Source organism: Gopherus flavomarginatus, chromosome 15 (assembly GCF_025201925.1).
Source record: "Gopherus flavomarginatus isolate rGopFla2 chromosome 15, rGopFla2.mat.asm, whole genome shotgun sequence".
In the NCBI taxonomy this organism is placed as follows: domain Eukaryota; kingdom Metazoa; phylum Chordata; order Testudines; family Testudinidae; genus Gopherus; species Gopherus flavomarginatus.
Window position 1 is genome coordinate 30,544,977 of NC_066631.1, and position 22,242 is coordinate 30,567,218.

At 41.9% G+C, this 22,242-nt stretch overlaps 1 protein-coding gene across 7 annotated transcripts; it reads left to right on the forward strand.

Moving 5' to 3' along the window:
- The first annotated feature begins 837 nt into the window (after positions 1-837).
- ANKRD13A (ankyrin repeat domain 13A) lies at positions 838-22,216 on the forward strand. Of its 7 annotated transcripts, none has more exons than XM_050924439.1 (16): positions 838-1,496; positions 1,659-2,006; positions 4,830-4,962; positions 5,123-5,247; positions 5,780-5,825; positions 6,595-6,738; positions 7,301-7,496; positions 8,830-8,896; positions 13,073-13,154; positions 13,997-14,055; positions 15,255-15,385; positions 16,131-16,288; positions 17,132-17,236; positions 18,370-18,530; positions 18,983-19,050; positions 20,152-22,216. In XM_050924439.1, exons 2-16 carry the CDS (start codon positions 1,911-1,913, stop codon positions 20,348-20,350), a joined length of 1,770 nt encoding a protein of 589 aa, XP_050780396.1. In that variant the 5' UTR covers positions 838-1,496; positions 1,659-1,910; the 3' UTR covers positions 20,351-22,216. The 7 variants fall into 7 exon arrangements, with proteins under 7 accessions (XP_050780396.1, XP_050780399.1, XP_050780392.1 ...); XM_050924435.1 differs by having other exon boundaries at positions 840-1,496; positions 17,132-17,245; XM_050924437.1 differs by having other exon boundaries at positions 840-1,428; positions 17,132-17,245.
- Positions 22,217-22,242: the final 26 nt, after the last annotated feature.

Consider the following 22,242-nt stretch of genomic DNA (forward strand, 5'->3'; position numbering starts at 1 on the left):
AGGGTCATCTGTCTGCTCATTTGTAACCACTAGGTCAGGGGTTCTCAGACTTTTGTACTGGTGACTCTTTTCACATACTAAGCCTCTGAGTGCAACGCCCCCCCCCCCCCCGCCCCATACATTAAAAACACTCTTTTATGTATTTAACGCTATTATAAATGCTGGAAGCAAAGTGGGCTTTGCGGTGCAGGCTGACAGCTCGCGACTCCCCATGTAATAACCACTTGGCCCCCTGAGGGGTCCCAAACCCCAGTTTGAGAACCCCTGCACTAGGTAGAGAGAAGAGTAGAGGATCCACCCTCTTGCTGTAGCTTAGCAGCCAGTTAATAGTCGGCTAGAACGGGGAGGGGGAGATCTGCTTGCAAATGTACAACTCCGCACAACTGACCATATGATACATATTAGCTGTCTCACCCTATGGCATCTAACTCCCTACCTCCTTACCCGTCGCCCAATCTATAGACATGTACTAATCTATCCATCAGTCTATCTCCATACTTGCCCATTTAGCTAGCTGTCTCCAGACTGCACACCCATTTATCCAGCCAGTTCTCTACTGCCATCTTATGTATAAAGCACCTAATAGTAAAGTATCTGAGGGCCATGAAGGGCACCCTCACTCATCTCTGAGACAACAGGGCACTGGCCACTGATGGCGACACAATACCACAGCCAAAGGTCTGAACCACTGCTCCGCAACAGGCTGGCCAGCTGCCCTCTTCCAAGATGGCAACCTGAGATGCACGGGTAGAAAGGACGTGGCCATTGCTGCCCTCACCAAAGATGGCAGCCGAGACGAAATGGATCGAGGGAGCCTCACACTGCCCTACCTCAAGATGGCTACGGGGGAGTCAGTGCGTGATGCTACCCTCAGCCGAAACGGTGACCTCGGCCGCACGGAAGTACTAGGAAGGGTCGCTCCCTGCCGCTGGGTTACGGAGCCTTCAGGCGAAACCAATGTCCTGATAGGGCGGGGGAAGAGCTCCCACATCCCGTGTATTTTCCTCCGCCAGGCAATGGGCGAGCCTGCGGGGAGGAAGGGTCCATCTGCCTGCTAGAAGGGGGGCGGTAAGGGGTAACTTTCCCACCCCATGGGCTCGCTAGCGGGGCAAGGGACTGGCCCCGGAGCGCCTACCCTCTCCCGGGAGCCCAGTGGTTCGTTCCGGCCGCTGCCCTGGCTGGTGTGAAACATTCTAGGGAGAGAAGGAAAGCGAGGGGCTGGGGTCAGGAGAGGGGAAAGGTCAGCGGTAGGGTGAGAGGTCAGCGGAGGGGGCTCGGGAGCACCGCGGGAGGGAGGGGAGCGGGGCCCAGAGAGTGAGGGGGCTGGTGTCTGGAGCCTGTTGGGGGGCAGCGGGGGCTGGTGGCTGGAGCCTGTTGGGGGGCAGAGGTTGAGGGGGCTGGGAGCCTGTTGGGGGACAGAAGGGGCTGGTGGCTGGAGCCTGTTGGGGGGCAGAGGTTGAGGGGGCTGGGAGCCTCTTGGGGGGCAGAGGGGGCTGGTGGCTGGAGCCTGTTGGGGGGCAGAGGGAGCTGGTGGCTGGAGCCTGTTGGGGGGCAGAGGTTGAGGGGGCTGGGAGCCTGTTGAGGACAGAGGGGGCTGGTGTCTGGAGCCTGTTGGGGGGCAGAGGTTGAGGGGGCTGGGAGCCTCTTGGGGGGCAGAGGGGGCTGGTGGCTGGAGCCTGTTGGGGAGGGGCAAAGGTTGAGGGGCTGGCATGTGGGCTGTTTGAGGGGGGTTGATGTGGGGAGGGTATTTGTAAGGCACCAGAAGAGGGTGGGAGTCAGTGGGGAGAGAGTCTTGTGGGGCTAGGGCTGAGGGGCTTGGTAAGGGCCCTGTGAGAAACAAAGAGGGGGAGATCAGAGTGGGCAGGCACCCCCCCCCCCCGGGAGGGTTGAGCCCTCTATTACCTGACAAGATGAGCTCTCCGTGCGAGGCTCGTGGCAAGTTTCCTCTGCATGTCTTAGTCTGGAATAATGACTACAAACAGCTGGATAAAGAGCTGGAAGGCAAGGTAAAATGGGCACCAGACCAACATGTGGTGCAATGACTTCTTGTAGAGAGAGGGATTGTCCTCTGAAACTGCCCAAGGCACAATACAGGACATGATGGACTGATAATTAGATCAAGATAATAGATCAACTATATGCATTTTGTGTGACGTGAGGACTTAGAAAGTAACTTTATATCTTAGTTAAGTTTCTCTTTGTTAAACTTATTATGGGTTTATTTTTTGTTTGTTTTTTTTACAGCTCTTTATGATTAAAAGGGGATCACCTCAGGAAGGCACAGAGATTATACCCTTTGTCATGCAACTTCTGCATATTAAAAATTTGACTGTCTTTCAATATAGTCAGATTCAAGGCATTGAGAAAGATACAGATGGATTGTAAAAAACTCTGTAGCTGTCAGGAAAATGTTAGAAATCATTTGAATCAGGGCCAAAAGACAGGCAGATGTGACAGGCACTAATGCTTTTTGCCAGAAAGGCAGCAGATAAGTACCATGTAGCTGGGGGGTGGGGGGGGGGAAGAGAGGAGGAAACCAGCACACAGTAGGGGTGTCAGCTACTGCCAAAGATGAAACACAAATTGATTTTTTTTTTTAATCAGAATGGCACCCTCAGGGAGCCAACAGTTCACTGAAATTTGAGGCGTTTTATTTTTCTGTCTTTATATTGTGCTGAGCCATTATCTTCCCTCCCCCAGTACTGATCTGGTGTTAAGATTACTGCTTTGCAAAGATTGTCAATGCAGTAATTTCCTTCCTTGTTAAAACACAAAGGGCTTATTTCAAGTGTAGTCCTCTGAGCTTCACTGGCTGCCTTAGAACATAGGAGCCCAGCAGCTTTGCACTTTCTAGAATATAGAACCACAACTGTGGTAGAAAATAGCTGATCATCATGGCTCACTGTAGAACAGAGAACACAAAAATCCGGTAGTCAGCCAAGAGCTGTGATGAAAGTACCAGAGTTAAAAGAGAGGCAGTAGGAGAAACATTCAAAAATCTGCATCAAATCCCAAGCAACAAACATGCTAGTATAACTCAGGTACTATGGTTATAGCTGCTTTAGGAGTACACAGATTGAACTTTGAGGTTCAGTAGTGCAGGGTACACACTGGTAGAAGCATAGCCTATTTGCTTTTATTGTGCCCGAAATAGTGAGTATGCGTTCTGAACTCATCAGCTAATGCTACCTTCTGACACAAATCCTGATGGTCGTCCACAACTCCAGCTGTACACTATGAAACACTAGTATTGGCTTAAAGCATACCTGTGTTGTTTCTTGAGAATCTTGGAATGCTGTTACTGTCTCTAATTCATATAATCTTCAGTCTGTAGCAAGGGATTCTCTATAGATATTATTGAACCCTTGGTTGGGGTGTTCATCTCTCTCTTTTAAGGTTTTAGCAGTATTAAAATAAACACATGTAACAACAAATATGATTTCACTGCCTCAGTTTATTTTTATTATCTGTATTCTGGTATCACCCACAATGTATAAAGCCTTGTTTGTGCACACTGTAGTCCTGTTCCCTGTCACAAAGAGCTTATAATACAAGAAGACAGGCAACATATGAAGGGTTGGAAAGACATATTCCATCAAGCCTAGAAACATCTCTCTTAAGTGAAAGTTTTAAAAGGCATTCTGGGGGTACACTTCCTCTTACATCTTCAGGACAAACTGCTTGCTGTGTGTGGCAGATGTGCTTTGATAGGGTTTGAGGGATTGAAAGAAACTCTAGCTGGATATAGTCAGCATATGAAATGATAAATGGCTATAATGTATAGCTACAGGATAATCGTAGCAAAGAAATTGAGATAAGACGGTTCCAAAGTCCTTTATATTTTGGTCACTGCAATAGGCATTGCAGTTTGGAGAAAGTAGGATTGAAGATCATATGAGCTGCAGCAATGAGATGATGGTTTAACTCAGATTCCTTTATGTTCACTACTTGGTGTTTTAAACATAATGCTGTCAAATAACCATATTAAGTTATGTAATAACTTTCTTTTCTGAGCCCACTCTTGACTTTTCCCATTTTCCTTTAGTTATAGATGCTCTTCTGTTTCAAATCTCTAAAGCTAGTAGTGAAAAATATATGTAAGGTATGAGTATGTTGTGCTTGCATGTTTTGGATATTTGTGCCTTGTGTACTTCCATTTCTTAGTGACTTGTAGAGAATGCACTCACTCTTCATTGTTCTGTGTGTCGGTCAAATAGATGCTTTTTTAATTGTCATGTTCGTCCATATTCTCACCAAAAAATTACAAAATGTGCATTGTAACTGTCACTTGCTCTTAATTTTTTTTGCTGATTCCAACATGTTGGATATCTTCCATTATATCCTCCAGTGGCCATTTAACTGTGACTGCCCATGGTACAAAATAAAAAGAATGGAGCACTGTCTACTCCTAAAAGAAACTGTTCATAAAGAAGTGGGAAAGGGGGAGCGGGAGAGGGAGGGGGAGGGGGCAGGAATAATCTAGAATGTTTTTTTGTTTCTCCCCTTTTCCTCCCTCTCATTTCCCTCCTCTTTTCCTGTCATGCTAACACATACCTCCCTTACTCACAATCACTTCTAAGGTGCCCAATTCTACTCCTGTTTGACTTCAGTAGGGCGGTAGGATCAGGCTTTTAAGAAGGCAATTCAGTAGCAGTATCAAAGCAAATCATGTAGGATAAGTAGTTCCAAGCAACAGACTGTTCTGTAGGAATACATATTGAGTGATTACAGCTTATTGCTGAAAATGTTTGTTTTAACTTTCTTAAATGTGTTCTGATTTTACATTTGATAGCTAATGCTGAAGCTGCACTAACTTGATTACTCGACAGGATGTCGATCAGCGTGACCCACGGGGTCGGACCTTGCTGCACCTCGCTGTTTCCTTGGGATATATAGAGTCTGCCGAAGTCCTTCTTCGACACAAGGCAGATGTTACCAAAGAGAATGCACAGGGATGGACAGGTAAGAGGTCAGCTCACAGGCACTTAATCGTTTTCACCTTAAACATTGAGGGTCTAAAATCTGTCTCTACAAATGTCACCTTAGGACCGTGGGATGTGGCTGCAGCGTTCACTTTGCTTTTGTTAATATTAAACCTTGCCTGTGTTTGGGTTTCTTGCAGTTTTACATGAGGCTGTAAGCACAGGAGACCCAGAGATGGCATACCTGATACTGCAGCATCGCGACTACCACCAAACATCTGCAACACTTGGAGGGGTTCCTGAATTACTCCAAAAAATTAATGAGGTAAATGCTTAGTGAAACCTGAATGTCATGCTGGTCAGTTGCAGCTGGATGATTGTTAGTTTGGTTCTAGTTGACTTAAATTGGCAACTTTAAAGTCAGGATGATGTATTATTCAGTTCATAATTGTGTCTGTCAGCTCTACATAAACATGTGGGAGACCATGGAGTTTTCTCTGTTTTTATTAATGATCTCGGGTCTTGGAGGAGGATGCTTATTCTTCCTACGTCAAAGGCTAAGAGTTATGTGCTTTTGTAGTAGAATAACAAATGAAGAGTAATTCAGTAGGAAACAATGATAGCATTAGACTGTTGCAGAACAGTGTTACACTCTGTGCCCATTAATTTAAATTGAATGACAAATATCAGCACATGTAAAATTCATATTTGTTGGTTTCATTGTGCTTTCTATCAGGAGCATCTCAAAACCTCTACTTTCGCTTGTTTCTAAAATGTACATTTGACATGCTGTACTGAATATTAATCTAGTGTTCTCTCCCTTGGTGGTTCATTTGAATACTTTGTTTCTACACTAGACTTCTGATTTTTATGTGGAAATGAAATGGGAATTCACTAGCTGGGGTAAGTTTGGTTTTTTGGGGGATTTTTTACATCTTTCTTACTTCTAAGTTCAAAAAATTGCTGAAATAAAAAGTATGTTTGCAAAGAAAACACAATTGTCAAGCCCTTACTCTCTCCCAACCCATATTTTTTTCCTTCAACCCAAAAAGTCTCTGAAGTCTTGAAGATTCCTTCTGACCACCTTAGCATGCTGCACAAACTATACCCTTCCTTCAAATATCTCTTGTTTAAGGTTTTTTGTTGTGTGGTTTTTTGTTTTTGTTTTTGTTTTTTTTTAAAGCAGTGCTATGCTGAAGATTTTTCTAAGGCCATCCTGATTTTTGGGAGACATTTAAGTTAAGACATCTACACAAACATTATGCATCAAGACATAAAATATTCAGGAAACTTATTTCTTTACACTGCAAAATAGCATTACAGGTGATTTGACTTTCTCCAAACCACTACATATTTAGCCATTGCGTGAGGCAGGATACAAAATTACATCAGGCCATTGGTCTGTTCTCGTGTTTCGTTTCCCTATTGTGTTAATCAATAAATCAAGAATCAGTCCTGATAATCTCTCTGTTCTTTGTTATCTAGACATTGATTCATAGGTTTAAGGCTAGAACGGAACATTATAATCATCTACTTTATGGTCTGTGTTATGCAGGCCATAAACATTTTCACCAAGCACATAACTTCTGGTTGAGTTTAGTCTTCCTACATTTGTCCTCTCTGTTAAGGATTTTTATATTTGTGTCTGTGTGTGTCATTGTTTCTTTTATAGTTCCACTTGTTTCCAGAGTGTGTCCAAATGATACCTGTCGCATCTGGAAAAGCGGAGCTAAGTTACGCGTTGATATCACATTATTGGGCTTTGAAAATATGAGCTGGGAACGAGGGAAACGTAGCTTAATTTTCAAGGGAGAAGGTAAATGCTTTAGTACATTTGATTCATTGATCATCAGTTAGTACGCAAACTACCCTGACAGATTCCTAGTGTTACTAAAAGGACACACGTAATTATAAGCTTTATTTCTGCATGCTTTTACAGACTTATTTGTGCTGGGAAGTGCATTTTCTGGGCTATCAGGTCACTGGGCTAAGCAGAAGTGATTGGACTTTCTGTTAAGAAAAATCTTCTGGAGCAAATATGAATCTCTAGAACTTGACTTTACCCTTCTCTCCCACTCTCAACAAAAACAAAAAAGAAATCCACTGTGCTTTTCTTTTTGGAGGCCTGAAGCTTCATTATTAGAGTCTCTTAATTCCATTATGAAAAATATCATAAGAATGACTTGGGCAGGCACACAGTCTGCTTGCACATCCCTACCATGTTGGTGTCTAGTAACTTGCCCTAGGTAAGTGAGTGATTAAAACTTTGCAAGGCAGCTTTAATCCTCATTTTAGTCTATAGTGTGTGTCTTGGTCAGCTCTTCATCCTGAAGGTTTGTTCTGAAGTCTGTAGTCCATAAAATATATCCTTTCAACAGATACAGGAGGCTGGGCAGAACTAATTGAGATAAACCATGATGACAAAGTTGTCACAACAGAGCGTTTTGAAATCTCTCAACAAATGAAGCGTCTGACTTTGGGCTCTGTGATGCCAGAAAGAAAGGAGGTGGAAAGACGCCTTACGTCTCCAATTATTAATACATGCCTTGATACTAAAAATATTGCGTTTGAAAGGTAAGGTATTTAAGCTTCTCTTAATGAATAAATCCTCCAGATATGAAATATGCAAGATTACTATACTCGCAATGTATTTTTTAAGTCTTGTAATATGTATCTTAAAAATAATATGGGATGTAACAATAACTGCTTATCTTGTTCCGTACAGACACTTTTTAACATCTCAGTTCATTACTTCTTGTCTGGCAAACGATTTCTATTTGGTATGAAGTCCATTTGCACCATAAGATATGGTTTCCCATATTAGTGAGTCAAGGGTTATGTCTTCTGATTTCAGATATGTATCGGTGGTTCCTGCTTATTTTGTGAAGCATATGTGCAGTATTGAAAAACCAATAGTAGGGTTTACAGCTTTTCTTGACTTATTCATTCTACTCTGGCTTTAGTTTAATCATATAAGTCTATAAGAATATTTCTAAATATTATCAATTAGAGAATACAGCAAACTACTTATAACCGTATTCCTCCTTTTGTTACATTAGTTTATCTGATGTTTAATCTGCATGGTCAAAGGAGCTTGCTTTCTCTAGAAAGCATCTCTATTGTGCTGCACATTTTTTGGGTGCTATAAAGCAGTTGTTATAACTGCTGGAAGAGGTGGATTTTGTTTTGGTTTGGTTTTTTACTGCAAGGAAGAAGAGTTGGTCAAAACATGGATGCAGAATTATAGCCATTGAGGGACAGCAGCTATCAAAGCTCACTAATTGATTCCACTAGATGAGTAAAGATTGTTTTGGGGTTTGTTTTTTTTCCCCCCCTTGAATACTGAGATGTACTTAAGGGGTAACATGTTAAAGTTTTCAAGTTCTAAGATTCACAGACTCTCAATGGGACTTAAGTTCCTAAGTTTCTAAATTCATTTTGAAAATGGGACTTAGGAGCGTTTGAAAACATTACCTGACATTTCATAGATAAATGTTTTTTCAGCTCTATCAATCCAGGTCCCCCAACTGTCAGCTACATGTTGCTAGTTGAAATAAAGCTCAGCAAGTTAATAGTGATAGAAATGATGCAATGGTTTCCAGAAACTCCCAATTCCTAGCTGGTCAGGCATTCACATCACAAACTAAAATCATGGTTCATTGGTCTCTGCAGTTAAGGCAAAGTCTGAATGTGAAAAGAAATTAAAATACTCTGAGTCCTGTGTTGGAAAAGGGTGTTGGTGTTTGCAGGGACAGCTTATGTTATTGTTGCACCTTTTCTCTAGAGCTGTTACTTTTGGTACCTCTCAAAACACTATTCAGGTGAAATGTTGTTAGGGAAAACAGCGGCCTGGGACTAAATATAAACTGCAAATGCATAGATAATTGTGGTGTTTACTCTTTATCAGAAATACATCTGGATTTTGGGTATGGAGGACAGAGAAAGCAGAAGGTGTTAATGGTTATGAAGCAAAGGTAAAAACCAGTTCTTTCCAACTAAGATATCTCCTAGCTAATTGAATTAGAATTGTGATCTTCTGTATCCCCTGTGTATCTTGGATTTTTATAGCTTGCTTTGGTGTCTGTAACTTCTGTGGTTTTGCCACCAGATTTGTTTTGGGAGTGACAAGTCTTGGAGAGGGTACCAAATAGCAGGAGGGGTGTCCATGGGTGAGAGCGGCGAGGGGTGGAGGGGAACGTGGGATGACAGGCACCATGGAGATTGTAGCAGATGAAGGGGCAGGAGCTCAGGAGGTGGGGGTAGGAGCACAAGCAGACAGAGAGAGGCTCCTGGGGAGAAAGGCAGAATGGTATAACCACTAGAGAATGCTTTCTCCAGAACTTAGAATTGAGTTCATTGTTTCTGCGTATTTACATTCCTTTGTCTGTCAAGTAGCTGTAAAACCCACTAGCAAAGTGTCTCCATCCACTCTAGTGGCAGGTCTAGGAGAAGATAACAACCTTCTTCTGCTCCAGTTACTCCAGTAGATCCATAGCAGAGTCTTCCACTACTTGAGCTGAAGATCTCAACTCTGCTGATGACCAATATGGAGGGTCAATATATTTAAATATGATTGAATCTCTTCTTCCCCTCCCCACCTCCCCATCATAAGCTTTCACAAAACTGAAATTGTATTAAAAACATTAAGGTTGCAAAGTCAAGCACTCAGAAGTTAGGAGATGCCACACGTAAGGCCTCTGCATCCCTAATTTGTCTTTGTGCATATGCATGATGATTAGTCTAAAATTACATCATCACATTTATTTTCTGCACGATCCAGTGCACAAGGTGGACTGTGCTCTGGGAATGAATCAGGAATAATGCATGATCTGCTGTTAATAGAAAATCCTTGCTTCTCATCTTGGCAAAGGCAATCTTGCCCTACACATATCCGTTCAGAATCTTGCTGCAAAGATAATTTCCCAGCCTTCACCTTGACCAACTTGCCCCCATCTATTTGCATCCCTCCACTAGCTCTCCTTCTCTCTGGCATCTAATGTAAGCTACTTGTCTGCACTTTCAAAGCCCTTTTCCATCCCATGCCCACTCCACCTATCATGTCTCATTCACTGTTGAAATGTTGACTCTCATCTGGACTTCTCTGCAGCATTCACTGCTGTTGACCATATAAAGATACTATTGTCTCTCCTGAGAGAGGTGGTAGCAGTCAATGTCATGTATTTAAAATGGTTCAAGTTCTTCCTGGAGGGATGCATCCTTTGAGTAGTGATGGGAAACTGACCTCTCCCTTGTGGGGCTGCACAAGGATCAATTTTCTCTCTCCAGTCCTATTCATCATCTACACGCAGTCATTAGGTGAGCAGGTAAGGCAACGTGGATTCCAGTGCCACCAATATGTGGATAATGGAGCTCTACCTTTCCTTCACCATGTGCCACAAAGACTGCCTAGGGCTTGGATGAAATCCAAGGACAAAGAACAGCTGGCTGAAGCTGAACAGAAGCAAGACAGAAGCTGTGCTGGTGGGCAGAGGAAGGCATTTTGAATGATTCACAGCCCTGGTGCAGTCACTTTTTGTTTGAAGGTACATACCCACAATTGGTCAATTCTGTCTTCTAGCTTAGGAGACTCCTGAATTCATCACTGATGTGAAGTTCTCTCATTGCAGCATATGCAAGTAACTGTTTCTACCATCTCCCATTGGCTAGGAGTCTGGTGGACAGTGACCTGGCCTCATTATTTATGTCTTTGTCACCTCATTTGGACTACAGCCATTTGGACTGTTTCCTGCATGTGAAGCCTTCAGTGCTTAGGAGACTCTAGTTGGTACAGAACACTGCATCATGTCTTCTTAGCAACACTGTGAACACATCAGACCCATCCTCAGCTTCTGGTGCTAGCTTCCTAGAAAATATTGAGTCAAGTTTAAGGTCTTGGTCCTTATTTTCAGGGTACTCAGTGGTCTCTAAAAGATAACTCAACTCGAGCTCTGGGATGAAGAGCATGGTTGACAACTCCCCTCCTCTGGCACAGTGTAACTTTCTACCATAAGAGTAAAGTGCATCTGTGCAGTAGACAGAGCTTTCTTGGGATTGCCCCAAGACTGTGGAATGAACTCTCCCAGAAACGAAGGACAATCCAAATCTCACCACCTTTCATTCAGTGCAAGTGTACTACTTTGACCTTTCCTTCTCTAAAATAAATATATCAGTAGGGGTGTGTATTATAAAATTCCAAACGCAGTCGTCCGCTGCACGCACACCTTCCTTTGGGGAGAGGATGAGGGACCAGTTATGTGCCCATTATTAGTCACATTGCTGTAGGCATTCAGATACTATGGTGATGAGCATGGTAGAAGAACCTGTGTAGAACAGAATCTATACAACCTCTGCTTCATCTCTTGCTGAAGTTAAAAGGGGATTCTGGTGAATGAGGGCAGGGAACTGCAGGAAGAGAAAACATGGCTAAAGCAGTTGAACGCCACTCTGGAGAATTGGATTCTATCCCTGCTTCTGTCACAGAGTCCTCAGCATCACTTGGCAAGTCAAGTAAACAAACTTTTTCACTGGTAGTCACTAACTGTTCCTCATTTTCAAGTGCCTATCTTGATATCCAGAGGTTTTATTTAGTTTTTGTTTTTTGTTTTTGCAAAAGAGCAGAGAACTCAAAACTGCAACTGAGGTCAGTGGGAGAGGTACTCTGAACATAGCACTCTCTAAGTACTCTAAACAATCAGGTCCTTGACTTGTCAAATTGGGCACTCAAAATTTGTTGATGTTTCCGACCTTAATTGCCCTGTGCTTTAGATCCCCATGTGTAAAATGGGGATAATGCCCACTCAGGTCACAGGGTGGTTAAGATAAATTCATTAATCTTTGTAAAGAACTAAGATACTGCAATGAGAGCACCATGGAAAACCTATGAAGAAATTATAATTTACTGTTGCTTGGTAAAGGATTTGGATGGTATATAGTCTACTGCATTATTTACTGTACATTAAATGGGGATTAAAATTAACAATGAATAGCCTCCCATTCAATGAGCACTGTCCATCCCGGGTGGTATGTGACCATGTAATTAAATTGTTACATAATGTAGATGCTCAAGATGGCCAATTTAAGGTTCTGGCATTTCTTGACTTGTGAGTGTAGGTCTTTGCAGACTTACTGTTCTTTTAATGTGGCTGGGGGTTGGTTTGTTTGTTTGGTTTGTTTTTTTTTTGGTTAAAGTGTAGTGGCTTAAACCTGTACAATCGACCCGTGTGTAACTGAATTCATTTGAAGCTCTGGTATGGTCAAAAAATTGGTACCGTAAATGGAACCTTCTCACCCCTCTGGTTGCTTAGGGTCAAAACAACAAGGATTGAATCATATCACTGCTGCGGAACCACTCCTAAGTATGAGCGTGCACCCGTGAGAACTGGAGTTCCTTCTACTTGTTGCATAATTCCATCTGCAGAATCTTATCAGTGACTTAAGTAGAAAGAGAGCACAGCCGCAGCCTTTCTGCTCGTCCCTGTCCTTCCTCCCTCAAAATTAACACACACACGGGGGATTCTACACTTCCTCAGTTTAGAGTGCCCTTCCAATCTTTCAGCTGGAACCAACTTCATTAACAGGAAATTTGTCTGCAAGCACCTGAATCTTCTCCCAAGAGTCTCTGGAAGAGCCTGAGCCAGCTCTCACTGGAGTCAGTGACAAAACTCCTTTGACTTTTGCGGCTGTAGGATTGGACCTAAATGATGACTCATGCTAGCTAGTTTTCCTTTGTTAATGGATTCTTGGATAGATATTTTTACATTGATTCTAGCAGCTTGCCCAGCAGATGGCTGTCTAGCTCAGCATTAGCATGGGACTCTGTCAACGTAATGAGGTAACAATACATATTTGTAACATTTCCAGCACTTCATGGAAAAATGAGATAAATAGACAGATCACACAATCATGTTTTACTGATTTCTGATACGTTAAAGGTAGACAGATTCTTGTTCCTCCTCTTTCCTCTGCCTCTTGGTTTAACTTTTTGAATTTTTGCTTGGGTATCTTTAAAGATGCTGCTTTTCTTATCCTTAATAGTTGTCAGTGGGCCCTGGTCTATGACTGAAACCCCTAGGCAAGACAGTAATACATATGATAGATGATGATAATAATAATAATGATAATAATAATAATTAATAATATCCTTTTTAAAGGTCTATACAGCAAACAATGTGAATGTAGTCACAAAAATCCGAACAGAACACTTGACAGAAGAAGAGAAAAAAAGATATAAAGGTAACTTCCCATAGGTTATCGGAAACTGAATAGAACATTTTGTTAAGATCTTTGTACAAAGAGGCAGGACATAACCTTTGTGCACAACACATGCCTGGTGAAGAGTAACCAGGCAGGTTACTCTCACTTGCCTCTGAACCTGCTGAGGCTAATTCTAATCACTGTATACTTGAGGTGGCTTATTACTTGGCTCTCTGAAGTTCTAATGTAAGTGTGAATGATTCTCTGTAGTTTTGATTCTATTTATTGGGAAAACATGTTTGAAAATTAGCGTCAGAGTTTCCTCTAAAGCCTCAAAAAGTGGTACCCTTCCCCATGGTTTCATTTTCTGTCCCTGCATATTCTCTGCTGTGAAAGCCTCTGTACTTTCACTTCAGAGCTGTTCTTTTTACCTGGGTTAAAACTATAAGATGTCTGCATTATTTTTGTACTCTTAATTCTGGGGTGCGTATTGAGATTATGGTCTTGTTTCAACCTTCTACTATAATCTTGGGGAGGTGGGGGGGAACAATTGCCACTCAGCAGTTTTCAGACACTCCCAGAAACAATGGTGGACAATGATAAATTTTAGATGCCCCTGATGTTAGTGTCCTTAAAATCATCATCCCTTCCCCTATTTTATTCTTAAATCTTGGGCTTTTCTAGCAAAGGGTTCATCGAAAACCAGCCTCACCACTGTTGTCCCCTATTGAATGAGCAGAGCAAACAAGGCTCTGTCCATCTTCTTTTCACTATGGAGCTGGGGCTTCCCTTGTCACAGAGCCTGAGATGGATGCATGTGCACTTCTGTGTTAATTAACTCTGCTAATGAGCCTATTCCTTCTCCCTCCCTTTTTCTCAAGCTGACAGAAATCCACTGGAATCTTTTCTTGGTACTGTAGAGCATGAGTATGGTGTGCAGGTGAGTAAAATCTTTCTCTCATCACTGACTTTAAAAGCAGTCACTGCGGTGTTGAGAAGTAACATGAATGAGTTATGTGGATCTTATGCTACAGCTTCATCAAAACTGTTTCTTCAATTCTAGAAACTTAGTTCAAACCCTGGGTTCTAGACTTACCCTTGAGAGTTTTAATCCCTCCACCCCCGCGTGTTGCGGTAAGAGTAATTGTACTTTTCCTTTTGAAGAAGCTCAGGACTGGAGGTAGGGTCATGGAATCTGGAAGGAAGAGTGGGAAATTGGGCTGCTGGAGTGAGATGAGACTCTGAGGGTTTGCCATGGGCTTCTGTTCTTACCCTCCCCCGCACACACACCCCAGAAGACTGGAATAACCAAATGTTCTGAAACTGTAAACTTGCAGACCTGCAGCAGCTTTGGGTTGAAGATATGATGTTTCACTGGTGACCTAGCAATACAAGGAAGTGGCAGGGGGTACAAATGCTGCAGCAGCACGCTATCATATAGCAACTTTGAGAAATGGGAGGGGTCCTTGGGTTCTATGCAGAGTGTGAATTATTGATGTTACCAGCCCTGCATAAGAGAAAATGCTTTTCCATCTGTACAGGTTTGAAGATGAGTAGGTAATTGATTTACCAGCTGATGGCTCTGCCATGGGTTTTGCTAAGGGTCTTGCTTAGGTACTTGGCCTTCTTGGAATTTGAAGTGCTTGCCATAATACTGGCTACTCTGAATAATGCGGAGCCTGGGACTGCTTTATATTATGTATGCAGTGTAGTTGTAGCCGTGTCGGTCTCAGAATATTAGAGAGAAGGTGGGTGAGGTCATATCTTTTATAGGACCAACCTCTGTTGGTGAGAGGAATAAGCTCTTGAGCCACACAGAGCTCTTCTTCATAGTTTCTAACTTTGACATATTAAATCCTCACACCAGTCTAGTCTGGCTGCATTTTTGAAGGTAGACTCTCCTGTCTTTGTAAAGCATTGTGAGATCTACAATCTGCATGAAAAGCACTGTATTAATGTATAGATCTGTCTTTTAGTCTGTTGTATCTGTGTGTTAATTTCACTGCTGACTCTCAATTTAGGTGAAATGTGCTGCTTTATGCAGTTGTCACTTAGATTGCACTAGAATCTGAGATACGAGCTGAAGCTTTCTGTAGGAGGGGTTGATGTCTATCTATTATGTACTGTTTATTTTTACAGGGCATCAAAACAGAGTATGCCACTATGAATAACCCTACAGCCATTACTCTGGAGGAATATTTTGACCCGAAGTTCGATCTGAAAGATAGGGACATAGGAAGACCCAAAGAAGTCACTATTAGAACACAGAAGTGAGAAATGTTAATGTATAACTTGAAATACTTGTCTTAAACTCTTCCTGTTTGAGGTCTACCTGCTTTGATTCTCCTCCAGTGTTTTGCTTTTAGAAATCATATTGTAAATGTCTAATACAATTCACTTTGTGCAGGGAGTGGGGATTGAATTAAGGGTGGCATTTTCAAAAGCACTCAGTCTTGGCCTGCCCATGCTCCCTATAAAACCAGTGGGAGGAGAGTTAGGTGAATGTGAACCATTTAGTAAAATCCTACCCTTTATGCAAGTGAATGGTGCCAGTCTGTCTGAGGGCTCTGGAGGCTGAAGTCTATCAGCAAACCAGATGTAACATGGAGAGTGCCAACACTAGTTTCTCCCATATTGTGCCTCAGGTCTGACTGAGTGTGCAATTCGGTCTTCAGCCTCTGAGACCTCCAACAAATGGGACAGTTGTGAGGTTTGATTTCTGTGATGCACACATCTCTCTGCTGGAAACTGGACTGACACCACCTTCTCACTGCATGCATTCTAAGTCATTCAGATGGTAATTATTCTTGGTCCTTACTGCTCACCTGGGTTATAGTTCAGCTAGGCCACTGCTTCAAAAAGAAGCTATGTATCCCGGGATGCGATGGAGCCATATAATTCATTTTCCAACCCTAGTGGTATTGTCATCAGCCTAATACTATGTGTATTTTGCCATATGTATAGTAGAAAAGTGAAAACTCTTCTAATATCCTCGTGTATAACTCGCTGTTACAGGTTTAAAGCAACCTTGTGGATGTGTGAAGAATTCCCCCTCTCTCTCATGGAGCAGGTCACTCCAATCATTGATCTGATGGCCAGAGCTAGTGCTCATTTTGCTAGACTTAAAGACTTCATCACTTTGGAATTTCCACCTGGATTTCCGGTCAAAATTGGTACTGTTCACTGTTCAGCAATCTTTTGGACTTAGACTCTTCCTTCATTTCTATTTTGTTTCTATTCGTGTTCTCCAACCACAGCACAAAAGCTTAAAAACAGGGACAAACATTAATATGCAGTTCAGTTCCTAAAAATGCCACCTGTCACCCCACCCGTCTCCCAGTCAGAGAACCTGGGAAAACAGCTGAGCCTTACCTTCTGTCTGGATGGTCCTTAAATCTAAGCTTTGAAGGACCAAGCGAGGAAGTGAATTCCAAAGGCAAAGACTGTTGCTAGTCCCGTCTACTAGCACTAGTGCCTTGCATAACTACAACTGTTTCAGTATCTCATGAGACCACCTCTCTCCGCACAAAGCTGGCACTGAAATAATTGGGGCTTTATAGGTCAAAATCATCATCTTAAACTTCACTGAGGTGGCCACTGCAGGCAAGAAGCAAGGTGTGATATGCTCTCTTCATAGAGCTGTGGCTTAATAAAGGGGCCACCGCTGCATTCTACACTAGCTGCAACTTCCAAATGGCATCAAGGTGTATCCCTGTGAAGAGAGGATGGCAGTGATCAGCACTGGGTGTATTGCGGGGAGGTGGGTTGGTTGACTGTTCTGTGAATATAATATGTCTTAAAAACTTCACTTGCACAATGCTACGTTATGAGACAAACTGACCACTGACATTTTATTCTGTGGTAAAGTGAGGTGCAGTTCACTGTGCGGCTACGTAACATCTGTGAAATTTATCTCTTTATGCATGTATAAAAACCCCATTGCTGCTGCTGTAACTGTGGAAAAGTGTATGGCTCTGCTGTGTCTCACAGAAATCTTGTACTACTTCCATTTACAGAAATTCCCTTGTTTCATGTGCTTAATGCTCGGATTACATTTGAAAATGTTAATGGCTGCAGGACAGCTGAGGAAACTTCTTCACAAACTGCTGAAGGTGCAGAGTGTGAGTTGGGTAAGAAGGTGTAAAGCTCTGGTGGGTTTATGGGAGGGCTTTGTTTGTGTACTTGCTAGCAATGGGCTTTATAGAATAAAGCAAACCTGTAGGCTGTACAGGCTAGAACTGAAAAGACTACAGTAGGTTGTAGTTCTTACTGAAACTGATCTGGAAAGCCATATGTGTAGTAAAATATCTAAGTGGCTGGAATGTGTATTCACCAATCAGATTAACCCATTCTCACTTCAAAACCCCCACTCAATTGCCTGTTCCAGGTTAACTCCTTGGGTACTGGAGACTAATGTTCTTGCCTTTATCGTTTATACAAATACTGTGTATGAGAGAAGTACAATGGTAAATTGTCAGCGATGGATTTGTTTCCATGCTTATATAGAAAGGGCTACAATGGGGAGGGTGTGCACGATAGTGGGGAAACAACATTGCAGATGTATAATGCATTCCCCTGTGAGCTGCTGACAAACTCTTCTGCTAGGAGTCCTCAGCCTGAGTGATAAGTTGGCTGCACTTTGTGTTTCTTAACTTTTTGGCAAACTTGCCTCTTTTGTTTTTACTTATCAAAGTTCAGTGTAGCTGCTTAGTTCTTTGGTGCCACATCTCGGTTTTCCCTGCTGCAAAACTTGCTGGCGCTATGTTCGTCTATGTTCTATTTATTCCTGTACCTTGGCTGCTGTGTAAGCCTCTCCAGACCCCATTCACATAGAATGAATATACTGTGGGTGGTTCATCTGAACGGAAGGCCAAGATTATAACAGGGTTCAAAAAAGAAATGGATCTATCCTCCATGAACTTATCTATCAGTGGCTATTGGGCAGGGATGCAAAACTATCCTCTGAGGTATCCGTAGCCTCTGTTTGTCAGAAGCTGGGAATGGGTCACAGGGGATGGATCACTTGATGATTCCCTGTTCTGTTCATTCCCCCTGAAGCACCTGGCATTGGCCACTGTTGGAAGACAGAATATTGGGCTAGATGGACCATTGGTCTGACCCAGTTCAGCCATTCTTATGTTCTTGGAGTCTTGTTTTGGCTTATTTATGTAATTGAAAATGGGCTTTGGGAGTTGATTTTTGGATTAACAAGCTGTAAGCGTACAATACAGTATATCTTTAACTATATTTTTAGCTTCTACAGCCTCTAGCTTTGAGGTCAACCAGTCTGTGTTTGAAATCCCCAAATCTTATCACACTCAACATGATGGTAGGAACGTGCGTGTGCAAGATGAAGATAATGAAATAATGCAGTTTGCTATTCAGCAGAGTTTGTTGGAGTCCAGTGGGAACAAAGTAAGTCTGTACTGCCAGCTGTTCAGTGTTCTTTCTTTTTCTAGGTATAGTATAGTATGTCTCCTTTTACCTCAGTCCTGGTTTTGACTTGGAAAAATTTACTTGGCTAGTTTAAAAATGAAATACCAGTTCACCAAAGTAATTGTACACCTAATAGAGAGTTAGCTTCTTGTTTCAGCTTTATATTATCCACCAAAGCAATATTTCTTTATTTTAACATGAGCTGTATATAGAAAGACACGTCTCTAAACTCATACCAAGGTATTTATAGTTTCTGCAGGAATGGATGACAGATCCCTGTAATACTGCAGTTTTCAAAAGAATCTTAACACAGAAAGTTTTTGAAACTTGTCACAGCAAATATCAATGAGATATTCATGTCCGACTTAGAAATGACTTTCAAATATGACTTGCATTGCTAATTCCTGAATCACTGTGGCCTTTTCCCCCAGGAAGCCTTAGGAATGCATTCCAATGGAGCAGTTGCTTATGCACAGGACTTTAATATACAGTATCAAAGGTAATTTCAACTTTTCTAAAATTCTTAAACGCAATAGGCCAAATTTTTGGGCCAGAGTGTAAATACCTCCAGCAGTAGCCCACAGGCATGCTGCACGTTGTATAGCCAAGTAGGAGAGCACCTGGGCATATAAGGCAAGGCACAGCAGAAGAACAGAAGCCCAGATCACATACTTTGTGGTACTACTAGTCTCCAAGAAGAACCTCAAACAAGTCTCCTTGTATAGTATTGGGATAGCTGTATTAGTCTGTATCCACAAAAACAACAAAGAGTCCGGTGGCACCTTAAAGACTAACAGATTTATTTGGGCATAAGCTTTCAAGAAAAAGTGAGGTTTTTTACCCATGAAAGTGTATGCCCAAATAAATCGGTTAATTTTTAAGGTGCGACCAAACTCCTTGTTCTCCTTGTTTAGTAAAATATGGCCTTGCTAGCTCAGTCTAAGGATTGCAGTTTTGATTTCTTTGACCAGCCCTTGAGCACCCTCAGAACAAAGGATCCTTTATCTAACTAGACCAGAACTGAAGATTCTCTTTTTCTCCTGCAACAGCTGCTAATGTCACCCCTCTAACAAGTGTCCTCACACTTATTTACCACACCCTGGACACTTGAGAATTTTTGTTTTTCCCAAACTTAAGTTACCTGTTGTTACAAATTTAGGAGCAAATTTTTAATGGCCCTCTGAAAATAGGCTGCAGTATCTTAGATTCTTCCTCTTGCAGATGCAAACAAGCATTTGTGTATACATAAAGAATATCATCTCAGTATCAGCTTTGTACATGCAGAAGGTTGTGCTTATAAACTAGGTGAGTGCACGTTTAGAGGCTGCTGAAAACAGCCATTAGGGAGCAGATCTTCGATAGCAGGCTCTCAGGAACTTTCAGAGAAAAATGGATTTCATGTTTGGAAACTGCATGACTACTTCCTAGAACGCAATCCTCTCTGTAGCTGTCCTGGGGATTGCTTTCTTCCCCTTAAAAGGAGGCTGTCTGGCAGTTGGAGAGTCTCTTGGAGACCTTGCTCAAAAACTGATAGGAAGAAAATGAAGTCAAATGGGATATGTACCTCTCAGCTCTTGAAACTGTGTTTCTCTCTCGCCAGGGCACTTCAGGAGAGCTATATTATGAGTTCAAGTACTCCCCATGTTAGCACTCCAAATGAGTCTTCCAGTTTTGATAAAGACTTACAGCTTGCCATGGAGTTGTCTGTCAGAGAGCAGCAGGAGCAGGAGAAACGGCGTCGTGAAGAGGAGGAGGAAGAATTTCAACAAGCTTTGCAGCGCTCTCTCACAGAAAAATAGACTCCTCCTTCAAACCTCTAAAAGAGGGGTGCCTCAATGTATGTGACACTGAGGGCTGCAGTGGCCAGGAGCCTGAGGACCACTCTTGGATTGCATAAGTAGAGGATGTCCTAGCCACCTTTTAATTGTCACCTTTAACATAGAGATGTGGCCCAGAGACGCTACAGCTCTGGGCATGCAGTTCTCTAGCTTGACCCAAGTGCCCTGGCGTGTTGTGTGCGGACACCTGTAGTTTCTATGGGCTGCTACCTCCATGATTAAAGGTGAGGGCAGTGGTAGAATTCCAGGAGCTATATTTGGCTCCCAGGCCATATCCTGTTCAAAAATTTCATAAAGGGAAGAGAGAGAGAAATATATTAAAGAACTGGAAACCTTGCCTGGGCTATATCCGTAGGAGCACAGCGATATTTGAGAACCTGATACATAGAGAGTTCAGAAGAGAAACTTCCTTATTACCTACCAAAGGCCTATTAATCTGTTCAGTCTTTCCTAGTAATTGAATGCCAGTCCCTGTTTCTTTTCTAAATAGAGAGGAGAATGTGTGAAGTAGTCTTTCACTCCAGCGAGTGGTTTCGATTAGGTTTGGGTGCACATGACTAGGGATATTTTCTCTTTTCAGTTCCTGAGCATTTAAAATGCAGCCCCTGCTTATCAATAAAGTTGATTTTTAAACTTGAGTTAATTCAGGCTAAATGTGCACTCAAGATTTAACTAATGCTTTCTGGCCAAGGGCAAAAAAGATAGCTAATAGAAGTTTTTTTTCCCCTTGAAAAGGGACTACCTGTTCATTCAAATATAGGTTTCTCTAGTGATTCAAGACCAGCTTAGTTCACACAATCAAAGAGGGCAGCAAGAAAATACATAGAAATAGGTGCTTTTTTAAAAATCCAATTTACTTTTTTTGTGAAAGAAATTTACACTTATTTGGAGGTAGGGTGCTGAATACGTGCAGAGAAATTAGGTGAAATTTTCATGTATGCCTATAAGTAAGTTCTGCCATCTCAAAGGGAAATATAAATATTGCTTTTTAAAAGTCAAATGTAAATCCTTCATGTGAATACATATTTTTTATCTAAATCTTTTTATTGATTTTTAAGAGAAACCAAGTCAATACAATTACACTCTTAGGGAATAGTGTCATTAGCAATACAGGAGTGTATTTTTACCAAGTTTTCTCAGGTCTTTATTCATGCTATATATTTTTAGTTCTTTTGTCTGCACTTCTGTAAATGTACACAGCATACATGCTGTGATTGTCAAATGCACTCCTCCAGTACAGACTGTACAACCATAGGAAAGCCTTACTGCAGTGAAACATCTTACTGAGCAATATTTCCTACTTATAGCTGGCAGAAGTGCAAAGAAACCTATGATACATGTGGTCTTATCCTGCATTTGTTACTCAGGCAAAACACAGGGCTGCCTCTGGCCCTATGTGAAATACTATTAACCAGTCTATCTTGCAATAAAATGGACATGATCATAATCAGTAAAAAGTAATTTAGAGCTCAGTTTTATACCGTATAATCATCTATTGTTTATGTAGCAATCAGATTAAAATTCCTTGTATGCTCACTTGTGCCAGTATAATCTGTGTCATGTTTGTTTCAGACTATGCAGCTTGCATTTCATAAAACTTTGACTTCATCCCTAAATAGTTTATTTGGGGTTAGCAGTAACACTGTCACTATAAGCAGCTATACATTGGAATTATTGCTCCTCTCTTTGAAAAGAGAATTGCTGTAACTGTCACACCTACCTGAGGGACTTAAAGCCTTTCGTTAGTGTTTTGACAAGTTGTGAAATAACAGATAAAAGAATTCAGTTTTTTTCCCTCGTGGAAATAAAAAGCATTGCTCCCTTTAAGAGCATTTGTCTGGCGTTCTGATTAC